The sequence below is a fragment of the Octodon degus genome, unplaced genomic scaffold (genome assembly GCF_000260255.1).
Source record: "Octodon degus isolate 3935 unplaced genomic scaffold, OctDeg1.0 scaffold00147, whole genome shotgun sequence".
Classification (NCBI taxonomy): Eukaryota; Metazoa; Chordata; class Mammalia; order Rodentia; family Octodontidae; genus Octodon; species Octodon degus.
In genome coordinates, this window is record NW_004524723.1 from 3,682,723 (window position 1) to 3,695,561 (window position 12,839).

Consider the following 12,839-nt stretch of genomic DNA (forward strand, 5'->3'; position numbering starts at 1 on the left):
AGAGAGAGAGAGAGAGAGAGAGAGAGAGAGAGAGAGAGAGAGAGAAAATAGTTGAACACAGTGTAAAACATACATAGAAAATATTTTTTAAAATATCCATCATAATTATAAAATATGATGTCCAATTTGAAACCTACGATGGAAAAAAATAAAAAATGTATACACCAAGAATTTATGGAGCATATAGTAGGAAAATGACAATTAACAAAAATCAGAATTTCAGTGCCCCACAATCACTAAAAACAAAACAAAATGCCAATAAAAATACTAAATCTACAAAACAAACAAATAATTGTATTTACCTGTGGAACTATTACATTTAACTTCCTGTGATACTTTTAAGTGCTATGATTGCTGGAGTAACTGAAGAATTTTCTACATTTCTTACATACGTAAGGTCTCCCCCCAATGTATTTTTTAGTGACTGTGGCTGATGAAAACCTTCCCTCATTGCTTTCATACATAGTGGAGGGTTTCTACACAATATGACTCCTTTTATGTCTATACAGTGAACTGTATTTAGCAAAGGCTTCCCCACATTGCTTATATACATAGAGTTTTTCCATGGTGTGACTCTTTTTATGAATATAAAATGAACTGTTACTAGTGAAGCCATCCCCACATTGCTTACATACATAGAGTTTCTCTCCAGTGTGATGGAAATGATTTATATGTCTGATGATAAAGTTAATTAAAATACAATGAATCCCAAGATACAAATTTTTAATATAATGAAAATATTTTGGAAAGAGAAATAAAATTGCATAAATGATATAATTCAACTGTGTCTTTAAAAAGCTCTAAAAAAGCCAAGAAGGAAACATGTCAATATATTAATTCTTATTACCTCTACCTGAGAGAATTATGTTTTTCAAAAAATTATCTCAGACCAGCCTGATAGCTCAGTGGACTAAAGCACCTGCTTAAGCAGAGTGCAGCCACCAGGGTTCTATCCCCAGTTTACTGTGCTGGCCCCACCCCCAGAGTGTGCTGAGATGGCAACTGAGACTGGGTGTGGTGGTACATGCCTATAATCCTAGCACCTGGGAAACTGAAAACAGAAGAATCACTATGAGTCCAATCTACATAGTGAGACCCTGTAAACTCCACAGACTTTGTCCTAATTACAGAAAAAAAATTATTTATCTTTCTGTACATATTTTCTATAATACAGAAATATTTTTCTAAATATTTAAAAAAGTAAGTCAAGACTATTAGGCATATGCATTTATTCCCATAGTGTCTATCACAAGCCTACTAAATATTATTGACTACATCTTTACTATAGTTATTGCTAGCTTTAACCCTATAATTAGAGATAACTCTAACTCTAACTTTGACACAACAGCGATAGGGACACTGAAGAATGAACAACAAAACACAATCTCTACTTTCAAGCAAGGCAAAGCAGAAACTGCCACTCATAATAGTCCCTTCCTGTGTACTAGGTACTGGACTAGGTACTTCATATGCATCAACCCATGTAACCATCACCACCACTGTGGTTGGCAATATCTTTATGCCTATTTTCCAGGTGAAGAAATTTGTGAACCAATAATGCATACTGAAGAAAGCAGGGCTCTGGAGTCTGCTTTTCTTGGACTGGGAACTCTTGTATTATTTCCACAGCTGCTCTTTCTGTCTGTGCTAGGCCACATTCCACTCTACCAGGCCAATGACAATGCCCAAAGCCCCTTCTGTGGTAACAATATGAAAAACATGTGAAAGAGAAATAATGCTACCTCTTACCAGAATCCTTAGGTCCAGTGCTGGGGGCCTTGATTTATTTTTCAAAGGTGTTTGCTGTTGTAGTGGATTTCTAACTGGTGGTCAACTTATTACACCCAGCTGAATTGAACTGGTGTGGTGCTGGCTGTGGGAGGCCTATGTAAGGATTGTTGCCAGCAGCATAAAGGCAGAATAGGAGAAGCTGCCAAAATGCTGTTAGGGATACTGTTTGGAGAAGCTGTTGGAAGCTGCTAGTTCTCTTGGGTTATTCTTCTGGAGGACCTTGTCATGCTGACTTTCTTAAGGAACTTTGGAGGAGCTTTGTTCCTCATCTTGAGCATTGCATCCTGGTTCCAGAGGGGAAAATGGTGCACTCCTCAGCTTTATGAAGAAGCTTGCTGCATTGGCTTTCCTCAGAGGAACTCAGCTTTCCTCACTGAAGGAAGAGCTTAGGACCTCACTGTTGCTGAAGACAGCTGTTATACTTTTGGGGGAGCTCTGGTGCTTACCTTGAGCATTGCTTCCTAGATCCAGTTCAGATCCCTCAGCCTGCTAGCACAGATCCTTCATCCCATTGGCACAGACTTTCTAGCTTGCACCACTAACCTTTGGGCACAGATCCATGAAGACGGCCCGCATGAGACTTCACTGTGGGCTCTAGGCCTTTAGTTAGGCTTGTAGGAGGCATTGTTACTAGCTCTAGGCCCTCAGCTGAATTCTTTAGTGTTTAGTGTGTGGATAGGTTTCCTGTATTTGTATGTAATTCTTGGATGAGTCATTATAAATTATAAAATGTGCCCTGTATTATATTGTTCCCCTTGTAAGAACCCAAACCATGACAACTAGGTCCTGGAATAACCAGATCTGCTCTTGATAATCACTTCATAACTAAATGGTCTCTGCCTCTGAGTGCTTATGTCATTCTTCTCCAGGGAATCACAAATGTTCGTGGGTCTTTACTTAAAGCATCATGCCTGGCTCTTCTGCCTCCTCCTAACAACTTTCTTTTTGCTGTTTCCATAAGTCTTTCTAGCTCCGCAGATACAGGACCAGACAGACTTGCCAAAGCCTTCAGTGGTGGTATGGCCATAGAAATGAACCAACCTCAAAATGTGTATTAAGCAGCAATTCCAGAATTATGCTTCTGACACCAAGGAACAAACAGACAGGCAGCTGCATGGAGAAAACATCTCAGACCCAAGAAAAATGTATAGTATAATCAATACAGCCCATTCAGCTAGCCCAGGTTTTACATTCAGAGTCTCTGCTAGTGATAGTCTTCTACTCCTCTCTTTATATAATTCCTATGATGTTAACTGCTTTTGTGTTTTCCCCTACATCTCTTGGTGTAATTTGTTAGCTAAATCACATTGGCTATCATCCACATACAAGCATAAATGAACAGAGTTTGCTTGTCCAAAGCTGAAACTCTGCATCCACCTTCACACCATCATCTCCAGTATACACAACTTCCCTATCTCATGGCTGCCTTCCTCAGCAGCAGTCCAATATTGAGGCAATGGCTACTTGATTTTCTATCTGAAGCAATCTCTGTATTTTGGTACCAAAGAGAACCTTTGGGAAAGCAAGTTTGAAGCACAGGTAGTTCCTGCCCACTATCATTCCATCTGTCTTCCCCACCTCCTTATCATTGTCTTCTTTTTCCTTTCTGTTCCAATCCAGCCTCAGACTACCCTTTGGAGTCCACCTGTCACTCTCCACAAATTGGTCCTCTGCACTATGTCACTGCTGCCTCTTCTATCACTCTGACCTCCTCACTTCTTCCGCAGATAAAAGCACAGACTCTTGTGCTGTACCATCTATGTAGGTCCATATTATCCTGACTCTGTGCCCATAAGCCCATTATTTAACTTTCCTGCACCTCCGTTTCCCCATAAGTAAACTAGGAACAATAACACCATCTCAAAGTACTTTGAGAATTGAGCTAATGCTGTAAAATTCTTTCAAAACATGCCTGCACCAAATCTAGTAAATTATTAATAAAACAATCACTACTCTTATCTTGAACCTATATAACTGCAACTGTGTCTTGATTTCTTAGCTTTTTCTTCATCTCCCACATAGCAGTCAGAGTGAATCTTCTACAGTGCAGTTTTATTGTCATTCTACTGAAAAGCTCTTCAGCTGCTCTTTACTGTCTCTCAGTAAAACTTCTCAACTGGCTCTACAGAATTCTTACATGCCTTTCTATACACTTCCCTGCCACTCTCCCAAAAGACTTCTTCAGCCACCACCATTCTGGGCTTCTGGAACTTAACTTGAAAACTGTGGTCTTCTCCTGCCTCATGTTCTCGTTGAGCTATTTCCTCTGCCAGGACCGCTTCTACCCCTGTACTTTTGGTAAAACTCTCTTAATGCTCCCAACCTCTGCTCAGGAACCTCCCTGTGAAGCTTCCTCATCCCAGTTAACAATAAGGGCATATGTGCCACATGCTGCAAGACCACAGTACTAGGATCAAGCCTACATCTCAGCACAGTTTCAGGGCTGAAATTGACACATATGCCACACTCACTGAGACCAGAAGAGAGGCAAACTAACCTTAGTTGAATCTACAGTGTAGCCTGGCACTGTGTGAAGACTTGACATCCTTTATCTTACTTAATAGCAATCATAGTAAGTGGAAAAACTTTAACTTGTTCTTTGATATCAATATCAACTACATCCACTCAAAGTATTGGGAAAAGTAATTATGATCAATTTTCCTCATTTGAGTTAACTAGGGGAAACTCTTCCAAGAGACACTTTAGTACCACAGTAATCTTCTATTAATAATTTATTTATGAGCCCTCAAAGTCAAAAGTTAGGCTTTTTTTTCACTCAAAATTAAGTCTAAAGATTCATCCATATTGCTGTCTATCACATTTGCTCAAAAAAGCTAGTCACAGAAGACTACATATGGTACAATCTCATTTTTATGAAGCTCAAAACAAGCAAAACCAAACAATATATTGTTTATAAAAGCACATGGTTAATTATATCAAAAACAAGAGACAGATAAAAATAAAATTCCATTTATTTTTTTCTTTCTGGATGGGTAGTTGGGGGTGGGGTTGGGGGACAGAAGCTCTAGGTTGCATAAAGGGTGGGAGCTACTCTGCCCCTTGTGCTGGGGGACAGATCCCAAGTACTCATCTTACCATTATGATTTATTACTTTCACTCACATCTACTCCTTGCTAGCTATGTATCAAATATTACTCTGTGTGTATACACATATATACATATACATACATATATATGTATATATATTAGTATTACTATTATTATGCTTCTTTAGAGAATAGAGTAACAAATACTGTATACCTAGGTACAACAGAGAGATTGATAGATGATTTTTTTTCACAACATCCTTGTATGTCAACATTCTTTTCATAAATTAAAAATCAGAATGTTGGGCTGGCCAGATAGCTCAGTAGACTAAAGCACCTGATTAGACACAGGGACCAGGTTTGATCCGGGATGTGCAGTGCCGGCCCCACCCCTAGGGCATGTTGAGACAGGGAATGAGACTGGGTGTGGTGGTGCACACCTATAATCCCAGCATTTTGGGAGGCTGAAAAACAGGAGGGTCACTACAAATCCAATCTGTGTAGTGAGACCTTGTAGACCCTGTACTAAATACATTTTTAAAAAATCAGAATATTGGACCCTGAAATGTTGAATAATAATGCCCAAGGTCTCATGCTGTGCCATATAGTTCCCATTTGAATTTTGAATTTATTCTCAATCTTCTCCTCCCAAATACCTGGGACCCTGGAAGACTGACTGACATACATGGGTCACATCAGTGGACTCCTATGTCATCTGGCTTTTGGGTACACCAAGCCAATGTTACAAACAACGAAAGAATATCAGAAAATGGGAGGAAAGTGAGGTCAGGATATTGATTTCCCTGTCCCCCTAGAAAATCATCATAGGTGGTAGCATCACCCCCTAAATCTCCTGGCTGATGTCTCTAATAATCTCCTCTCTATATATTTGAAAGAGCTGATATTTACCCTGCCCACTCAGGCCTACAAGGGGTATGTCTACTCTGTGTTGTTTCAGTTTTACTGGTTCTCCTATATCTGCCTACATCTTTATAAACTGTCCTTCAGATATTCTTAAACCATCCAGCCTCAGTAGACATGCATTTCCTGACTGTAGAGTAGTAGAGCTGGAAACTAAAGCTCAACAACTTCAGTTTATATTATGATGCTTGTCCAACTGTTCCTGCAAAGCTTAGTGTCATCCTAAGGACAGTGATAACTAACAATGACAGTTATTACTGTGATTTTATGTTCCTTATCAGGGTAGCAGGACATGATTTGCTCCTTGGTACTTGTGTTATACACAGTTTACAATAGGGACACTTAACTGATACTGCTGGGAAATGTGTGGAAATTGTAACAGAATTTACAAACTCTCCACACATGGGCAAGAAAAGAAATTTAAAATGATTTTTTTTTCTTTTCATACAGACTCTCACTATGTGGTTCAGGCTGGCTTTGAACTCACTATGTAGCACAGGCTGGTCTCAAACTCACAGCAATCCTCCTGCCTCAGCCTCCTAAGTAATGGGATGACAAGTGTGCATCACCATGCCCAGCATAAAGTGAATTTTAAAAGTTGTAGATTTTAGGCAAATATAAAGGTAACAATGTCACTTCATATTATTCTCATTGATCCTATTTTCTGGACTTTCTGTCACCTTGCTTCCTCCCTGCACCCTTCTTTAATTGATGGCCTCAGAACAAAGGGCACGGCACTAACAGCATATCTCAAAGGCCCTAACGACAAAACACATTTGATGATGACAGGATGGTTCAGGCTCTCTCATGCTGCAAATAGTGGGAGGAAACCCTTGCAGTTTTTACCTTCTCTTCCTTTAACTGTCTTTTCTGGCTCTCTCCACTTATTCCTATTTTTTGGTGATGCCGCACAAAGATAGTTCTGGCAACAAGCACAATTTATCTTTCTCTGGGATCAGTAGAACAAGAGCAAATGTTATCAAATAATAAGTGACAAATAAAGGCACCTTGGTTTGATTGGCATTACAGAATAACCTCTCCTAATTTCTTGTCATCTTTCCTCACTTGTATGACACCTGCACTCCTTACAGAACACTCAGCATCTCAGCAGCACTACTAAGAGCAGAGTTAAGTGGCACATATGTCAACTGGTGCCCTTAGGAGCAGCAGAAAGATGATTGTGATAGAGCAGGGTAGCAATGATGATGAAAAGGAGGAATTCAATGCAAGAAAAACTCCAGGTTTCTTTACTAGATACAGTAATCAGAAATTCCTTCTTCAAGCATAGAGCCATCTCCACATAACCCCCACTGTGATCTAGGTCTCAGTATCTTTTTACTCTCAGGATACCACATCAACCTAGAATTTGGGGCAGTAAAAAGTCAGAAATTACTTTTCTCCAACCCAGTGGAGGAATGCTTTGCACAGCGTCTCTAACAGAGGATCATCCTGTGTCCAGGGACAAGACTGGAGACACTGATACCACTGCTAGACAGTTTCCATGTAGCTGGTTCTTCCTCCACTTCTGAGACCTCACCTCCAATTTTTACTCACAGGTACAACAGAGACTGTGCCTATTCTCTTGTTTGAGTCAGCTCTCCAGACAGTTGCAATCACTTCTTTTTCATCTGCATGACTGCCAGCAAACATAACTCTTTCAACTGCAGAGACATGGCTTGTGGCTTCCTCTGCATGCTTCTTCTCTCACAGCACTGTAACTTCACTATGGGGCTGACTAGTTGAATACTGCAGGGTTCAATGCAGTGGTCCAGATGTGGCCTACTCTACCCACTGGATAGTAGAACAACTACTTATTCATTAATCACAATCACATTTATCATCTATTCCAGAATAATGCCCCAAAGACCAATACACAGGCTGTTTCCTTAGTCTTAAGTCCTCTTCCATCACTCCCTTGCCCTACTATTTTGTCTTCTGCTGGCTGACTCACCTCACATGCAGCCAGTGCAGTTCATCCTGTGTTGCTCTTCAGTATCACCTGCTTTGGCACTATGTAGGGAAATACCTATATTTTCCATAACTTCCTCAAATATCTCTTGTGGCTTACTATGAATGCTAATCTGCCTGCCATATAAAGGCTCTGTTAAATAGATAATAAATAAGCTTATGAATAAGTGAATATGAAATGTCACCTACAGACTTGACTATACTGGTAAATACTCCATTGCCAAACAGAAGCCTGCCCTTTTAGCATGACCTACAATAAATCATTTCTTCTCACCAAATCATCTACTTTAATTGTACATTTTCATAGTTCTCCTTCTCAAATCAGTGGCTAGGCAGAAGAGTGGCAAACTCTAACTGATCCATTAAGTTATTTAGTTTTCCAACCAAGATCCACTGCCATTAGAATAGTTCTGTCCCCGATTTTTTTTCCAGGATTTGTCATGGACTGGTGTGAACTGGTGGCCATCAGAATTAGTCAGTAACCAATAGGCAGGACTAATCAGTATTTAGCTAACTACTATTCCCATTTCTAAAGAATGTAAGTCCGTTGGTAGGGAAGCTGTAGGCCTTGCAGAACAATTATTCCTTCTAAAAGGGACACCAGCATTCTTGCTTCACAGCTTCCAGCCTATGATGAACTATCTGCTCTCAGACGCTCAGAATATAATGCTTATAACTAGCATTTGAGAAACAGAGAGCCTGTGTGTAATACACTCCTTCAGAGATACTGTATTTTTTGTTTGTTTGTTTGTTTTCATGACCTTCCATTCAGCCAGTCTTGGGTTCTGTTCCACTTTATCCCACTATAACTCTCTTCTTTTAAAATTTCTTCTGATTTGTCTTATTCTAATCTTTAACAAATCAAGAGTGAAGAAAAGTGTTCTTCCAACTTGTTCCCACTTTTATTCTAAAGAAAAGATAAGCCTGTATCAGCTACAGGTATGTAATGAGCATGAAAGTAGAAAAATGTATCCATCACATCTCCTGGGATTCCAGTTTCTTCTGGCTGTAAACGAGCTAAGAGTCCATTCTGGTCCCCATGAAAGTTCTTCTAAATTGCTTTACAAAGTGCTTGGTTTCATGCCTGTGAATAGCATACTTGGACAAGGTGCTTTTAAAAACTTCTTAGCCCCTAGATGACTAAATTGCCAAATCATCTAGATCAATTATGGGTTATTTAGCCCATCTCCTTGCTTCTGAGACAGACAGAAATACTTCTTCTCTACAAAGACCTCTTCATAAAAAAAAAAAAATCTATTCTTTAGTTCACTGTCTCAAACACTTCAAGTTTAAAAGTTTTTCTCAAAGGATGTAATCCATGTCTTTGGCATGTCCCCACTGTCCACCTCTGTGGCTACTATCACCTATACAGTGTTTCTCAATATTTCTTTCATGATTATCCTCTACATTGAAGAAGTCTTTTAGATTTTTTCCTCCCTAATCTCTCCACCCAATGAAATCTAAACTAATCACACATACTACATATCTGTATTGTATGTATATTCATACTTAATACATACAAAAATAAGACTACTAAGAACTAATTTTCAATCCCAACCTTAAGAATATTATCCTCTCTTAAAATGCAGGACCCACCGGTATGGAGAGCCCTTCGTCCTGGGAAACGGGGTGCGGCCAGAAAGGGGGCCGCCCTCTCGCCCATCACGCAACACACATTCGTGGGGAACCTGGCGCTAAACCATTCGTAGACAACCTGCGTCTGGGTCGGGGTTTTGGACGTAGCAGAGCAGCTCCCTCGCTGCGATCTATTGAAAGTCAGCCCTTGACACAAGGATTTTTAAAAAATAATAATAAAGAATAAAAAATTTTAAAAAAAAAAAACAAAAAAAAAAAAAAAAAAAAATAAAAATAAAATGCAGGACCCTGATGGAGCCAAGGACTACCTCTAGTCAAGTGGCATAGGTGTAGTTATTTACCCCAAACTCTAAAGTCTAGTTTGTTCACAAACTAGATTCTAAAAACTCACTGTGCAAGTCAAAGTGAAAGCAACCAGTCCCCATTTCCCAAAGGTAAACAGTAGCTTCCTGTCCCTCTGTCCCAGGCCTCACTGTCTCCCATTCGCCTGAGACCCTCACCTCTGCCCATAGTTCTCACTGCCAGCTCCCCTGTCCTTTCATATGAATCCTAGCAGGAACAATAGGAATGGTGGGAAGGAGGGAAACAATGGGTGAGGAGATTCCAGGAATAATTAGAGTCCACTCCAAGGGCAGAAAAAACCCTGGCAGGCATAGATGCTCTTTCTAACTCACTGGCATCAGCCCAACTCCCCTCCCCTGCATGCCATTCCCCTTCAACTTACCTTGGCACGCTGGCCAAATACGTCACAAGTTTCCGAAGGTCTTCCTGTCTTATTCTGTCATGATTGCTGCGAGCAGGGAAGGTCAAGATGGGTCCACCTCGCTTATCACGGCCCCCTACAAGGAACAAGAGAAGGAAGTTAAAGAAAAAAAAACAGCCAGGAAAGTTAGCACCGAGGAACATGAATTGTAACTGAGTGCTAAAACAACAAGCAGCAAAGTGGTGCCTACAAAATCTGGTCAGGGCTTAGGACAAGGTAAGGCTTTAGAGGCTGGTAATATATGTAAATTTGATATCTCTGGTGCCTCATCTGTAAAAGCCAAATAAAAATAGGAGTGAGGACTATTGAGGCTTGAAATAAAAATGCCCCCCCAAAAGGTGCATGTGTTCAGAGGAGGAGCTTTTGGATGGTGATTAAAATGTGGGAGCACCAACCTCATCTACAGACTAACCCATCAGTGCATTCCTGAGTGTGCTGTTAAAATGAGGTCTGACAGGGGGAGGGCTAACGAGAAGCATGCCTTTGAAGGGATCATCTGGTCCTCAGCCCCTTCTCTCACTCTGGCTCTCTTGTTTGTTCTATTTTCTGAGTGCCACCAAACAAGCAGCTTTTCTCTGCTATATCCTTCTGCTATGATGTTTCTGCCTTGGCACCAACTAACCATGTACTGAAACCTCTGGAGCCATGAGCCAAAATGAACCTTTTCTTCTTTAAATTGTGTCTGCTGGGTATTTTATCTAAAAAAAAAAAAAAAAACAAAAAAAAACAAAAACGAACTAACACCAACACCCTGCAGGGTTGCTGGAAGGACAGATGAAATGGGACATGGGAAAGGGGCTTGAAGAGTAAAGCCCTCTGCACATGTGAGGTGATGAGAAGGTCATGATAACTATACTTATTCAGGAAACAAGCTGGGTAAAAGCCCTTTGGGAATTCAACCCCTAGTTCTCTTCTCTTAGCAAACTTCAGTGAGATAGAGTGCTCAAGATGAGCTGACTACCATGGTGAGAAAGAAGCATCCATCTGGGACAGCCCTGCAGGGAAATTTTCAGACTCATGGGAAAGACAACAAGAGTTCCATACAGAGCCCAGGAGCCTGCCTGCCGGTCGGCCTGCTTGGGTGCCACCTGTCATTCCTGCTGGAGGAGCATATACATGAATCTTATAAGGTACAAGGATTCTCAAGGTCTTATCACTGCAAGTACATATGTACAAACTACAATTACAAATGTCTTTTAAATAGTTTGTGCAGGCTGGGGAGATGGCTCAGTAGAATAAGCGTTTCCCTGGCAAGCGCAAGGGCCTGAGTTCAATCCCCGGTCCCACGAAAGAAAGAAAGAAAGAAAGAAAGAAAGAAAGAAAGAAAGAAAGAAAGAAAGAAAGAAAGAAAGAAAGAAAGAAAGAGTGCGTGTGTGTACACACACACACACACACACACACACGCTAGGATACACCAAAATGATAATCACTGTTATCCTTAAGGAAGGATTCTAGATGGCTAATTTTTCTTTCCTGCACTTTCAAAACTTTCTACATATTTACTACTATATAATTATAAAATTCATTTCTTAGTGGACACTATGATTAGGAAGCAGAACAAAGTTTGTCAGGAGGGTCAGATGGGAATGTGCAGTGAATACGTTGCTTGCAGATACTGGCTATTTACACAAAGGGAATTTCTACATCTTGATCACAGATGTCCCACCCTGAATGTCAAGCAGCCACCAACACCCCCAGATGGAAACCCAGAAGAATCCAATGAAAGGAAAGGGGTCAGCATGGCCATAGCAGCACTGGGAAGAAGGTAAACACTCAGGCCTCAAGAGACGTGTGTCTTACAAGAAAGGTAGAGTAGCCTAAGCCTTTCCGAACTATGAGCTTTAAAGTAATATTTCCCCCTTATTATAGGGCCAGAAACGACCAATGCAAGATACCCAGAGGACAAAATAAGGTAACTTCATGCAGGAAAACATCAAACAGGACCAAGGCTTCTCGGTACCACCAGGCCTATCTCCACCATCACCACAGCAGGGCAGATGTATGCAGATGCATCACAAGCTGAGATCCAGGCACCCTGCTTCTGGTCACATCTGCCTCAGGAATGGACCCATTTCCCAAATGCTGTCCACTTGACATAAAGGAAACAGAGGAATTGAATTTAATGGTTTCCTCCAACAGACTTAATCTTCCCCTTTAGTCTGACCTCATCATTGTAATCACTTTCACCATTCAGTGTTTTCCTGGTTGGCTGTTTGATTTGAGTTGGTTGTTTGATTGGTTGTTTTTTGCCACACTGTCCATTGATTTCTTACAAGTAGAATGATTGGGACACAAGAAGCTAAGGTTCTGTCAAAGGGTGGCTAAGACTACGGCCTTTGGAGGGCTGGTTGGCACTGTCCCTGAGAAGCCTGAGCCAGTACAGATCTAGAAGACATGAATTTAAGAACCATGGCTGAGGGGAGGTTATAGATGGTAGAGAAGGAAGAGGGAGGAAAGGAAGCCTGGAGAAGTATAATTGCCTCCTTTCGGTAAGTGTGGATTAAGGAATCAAAAAGAAGGCTGCAAGATCAAACCTTGTATTCTTTAGGAAACACTTTGCAAGCCTGTCATTGTATTAAAAAAGGAGGATAATGGAGAGGGAAGGATTCAGAGTGGGTTTGAGGGGAAGTGTCCTGCCCCCAAGGGTAAAGCAGGCTGCAGAACTCAAGAAGGGAAAAGGAAGAGAGAGAGAGAGAGAGAGAGAGAGAGAGAGAGAGAGAGAGAGAGAGAGAGAGAGAGAGAGAGAGAGAGAG

General features: G+C 40.8%; 1 protein-coding gene across 11 annotated transcripts in view; it reads right to left on the reverse strand.

The window, feature by feature from the left end:
- Positions 1-12,839, reverse strand: part of Kalrn (kalirin RhoGEF kinase) — a 733,834-nt gene that overhangs the window by 486,703 nt on the left and 234,292 nt on the right. For all 11 annotated transcript variants that reach the window (XM_023702250.1, XM_023702249.1, XM_023702247.1 and 8 more), the window contains exon 3: positions 10,048-10,162. In XM_023702250.1, the coding sequence (XP_023558018.1) occupies positions 10,048-10,162 (115 nt within the window). The remainder of the gene's footprint in view (positions 1-10,047; positions 10,163-12,839) is intronic.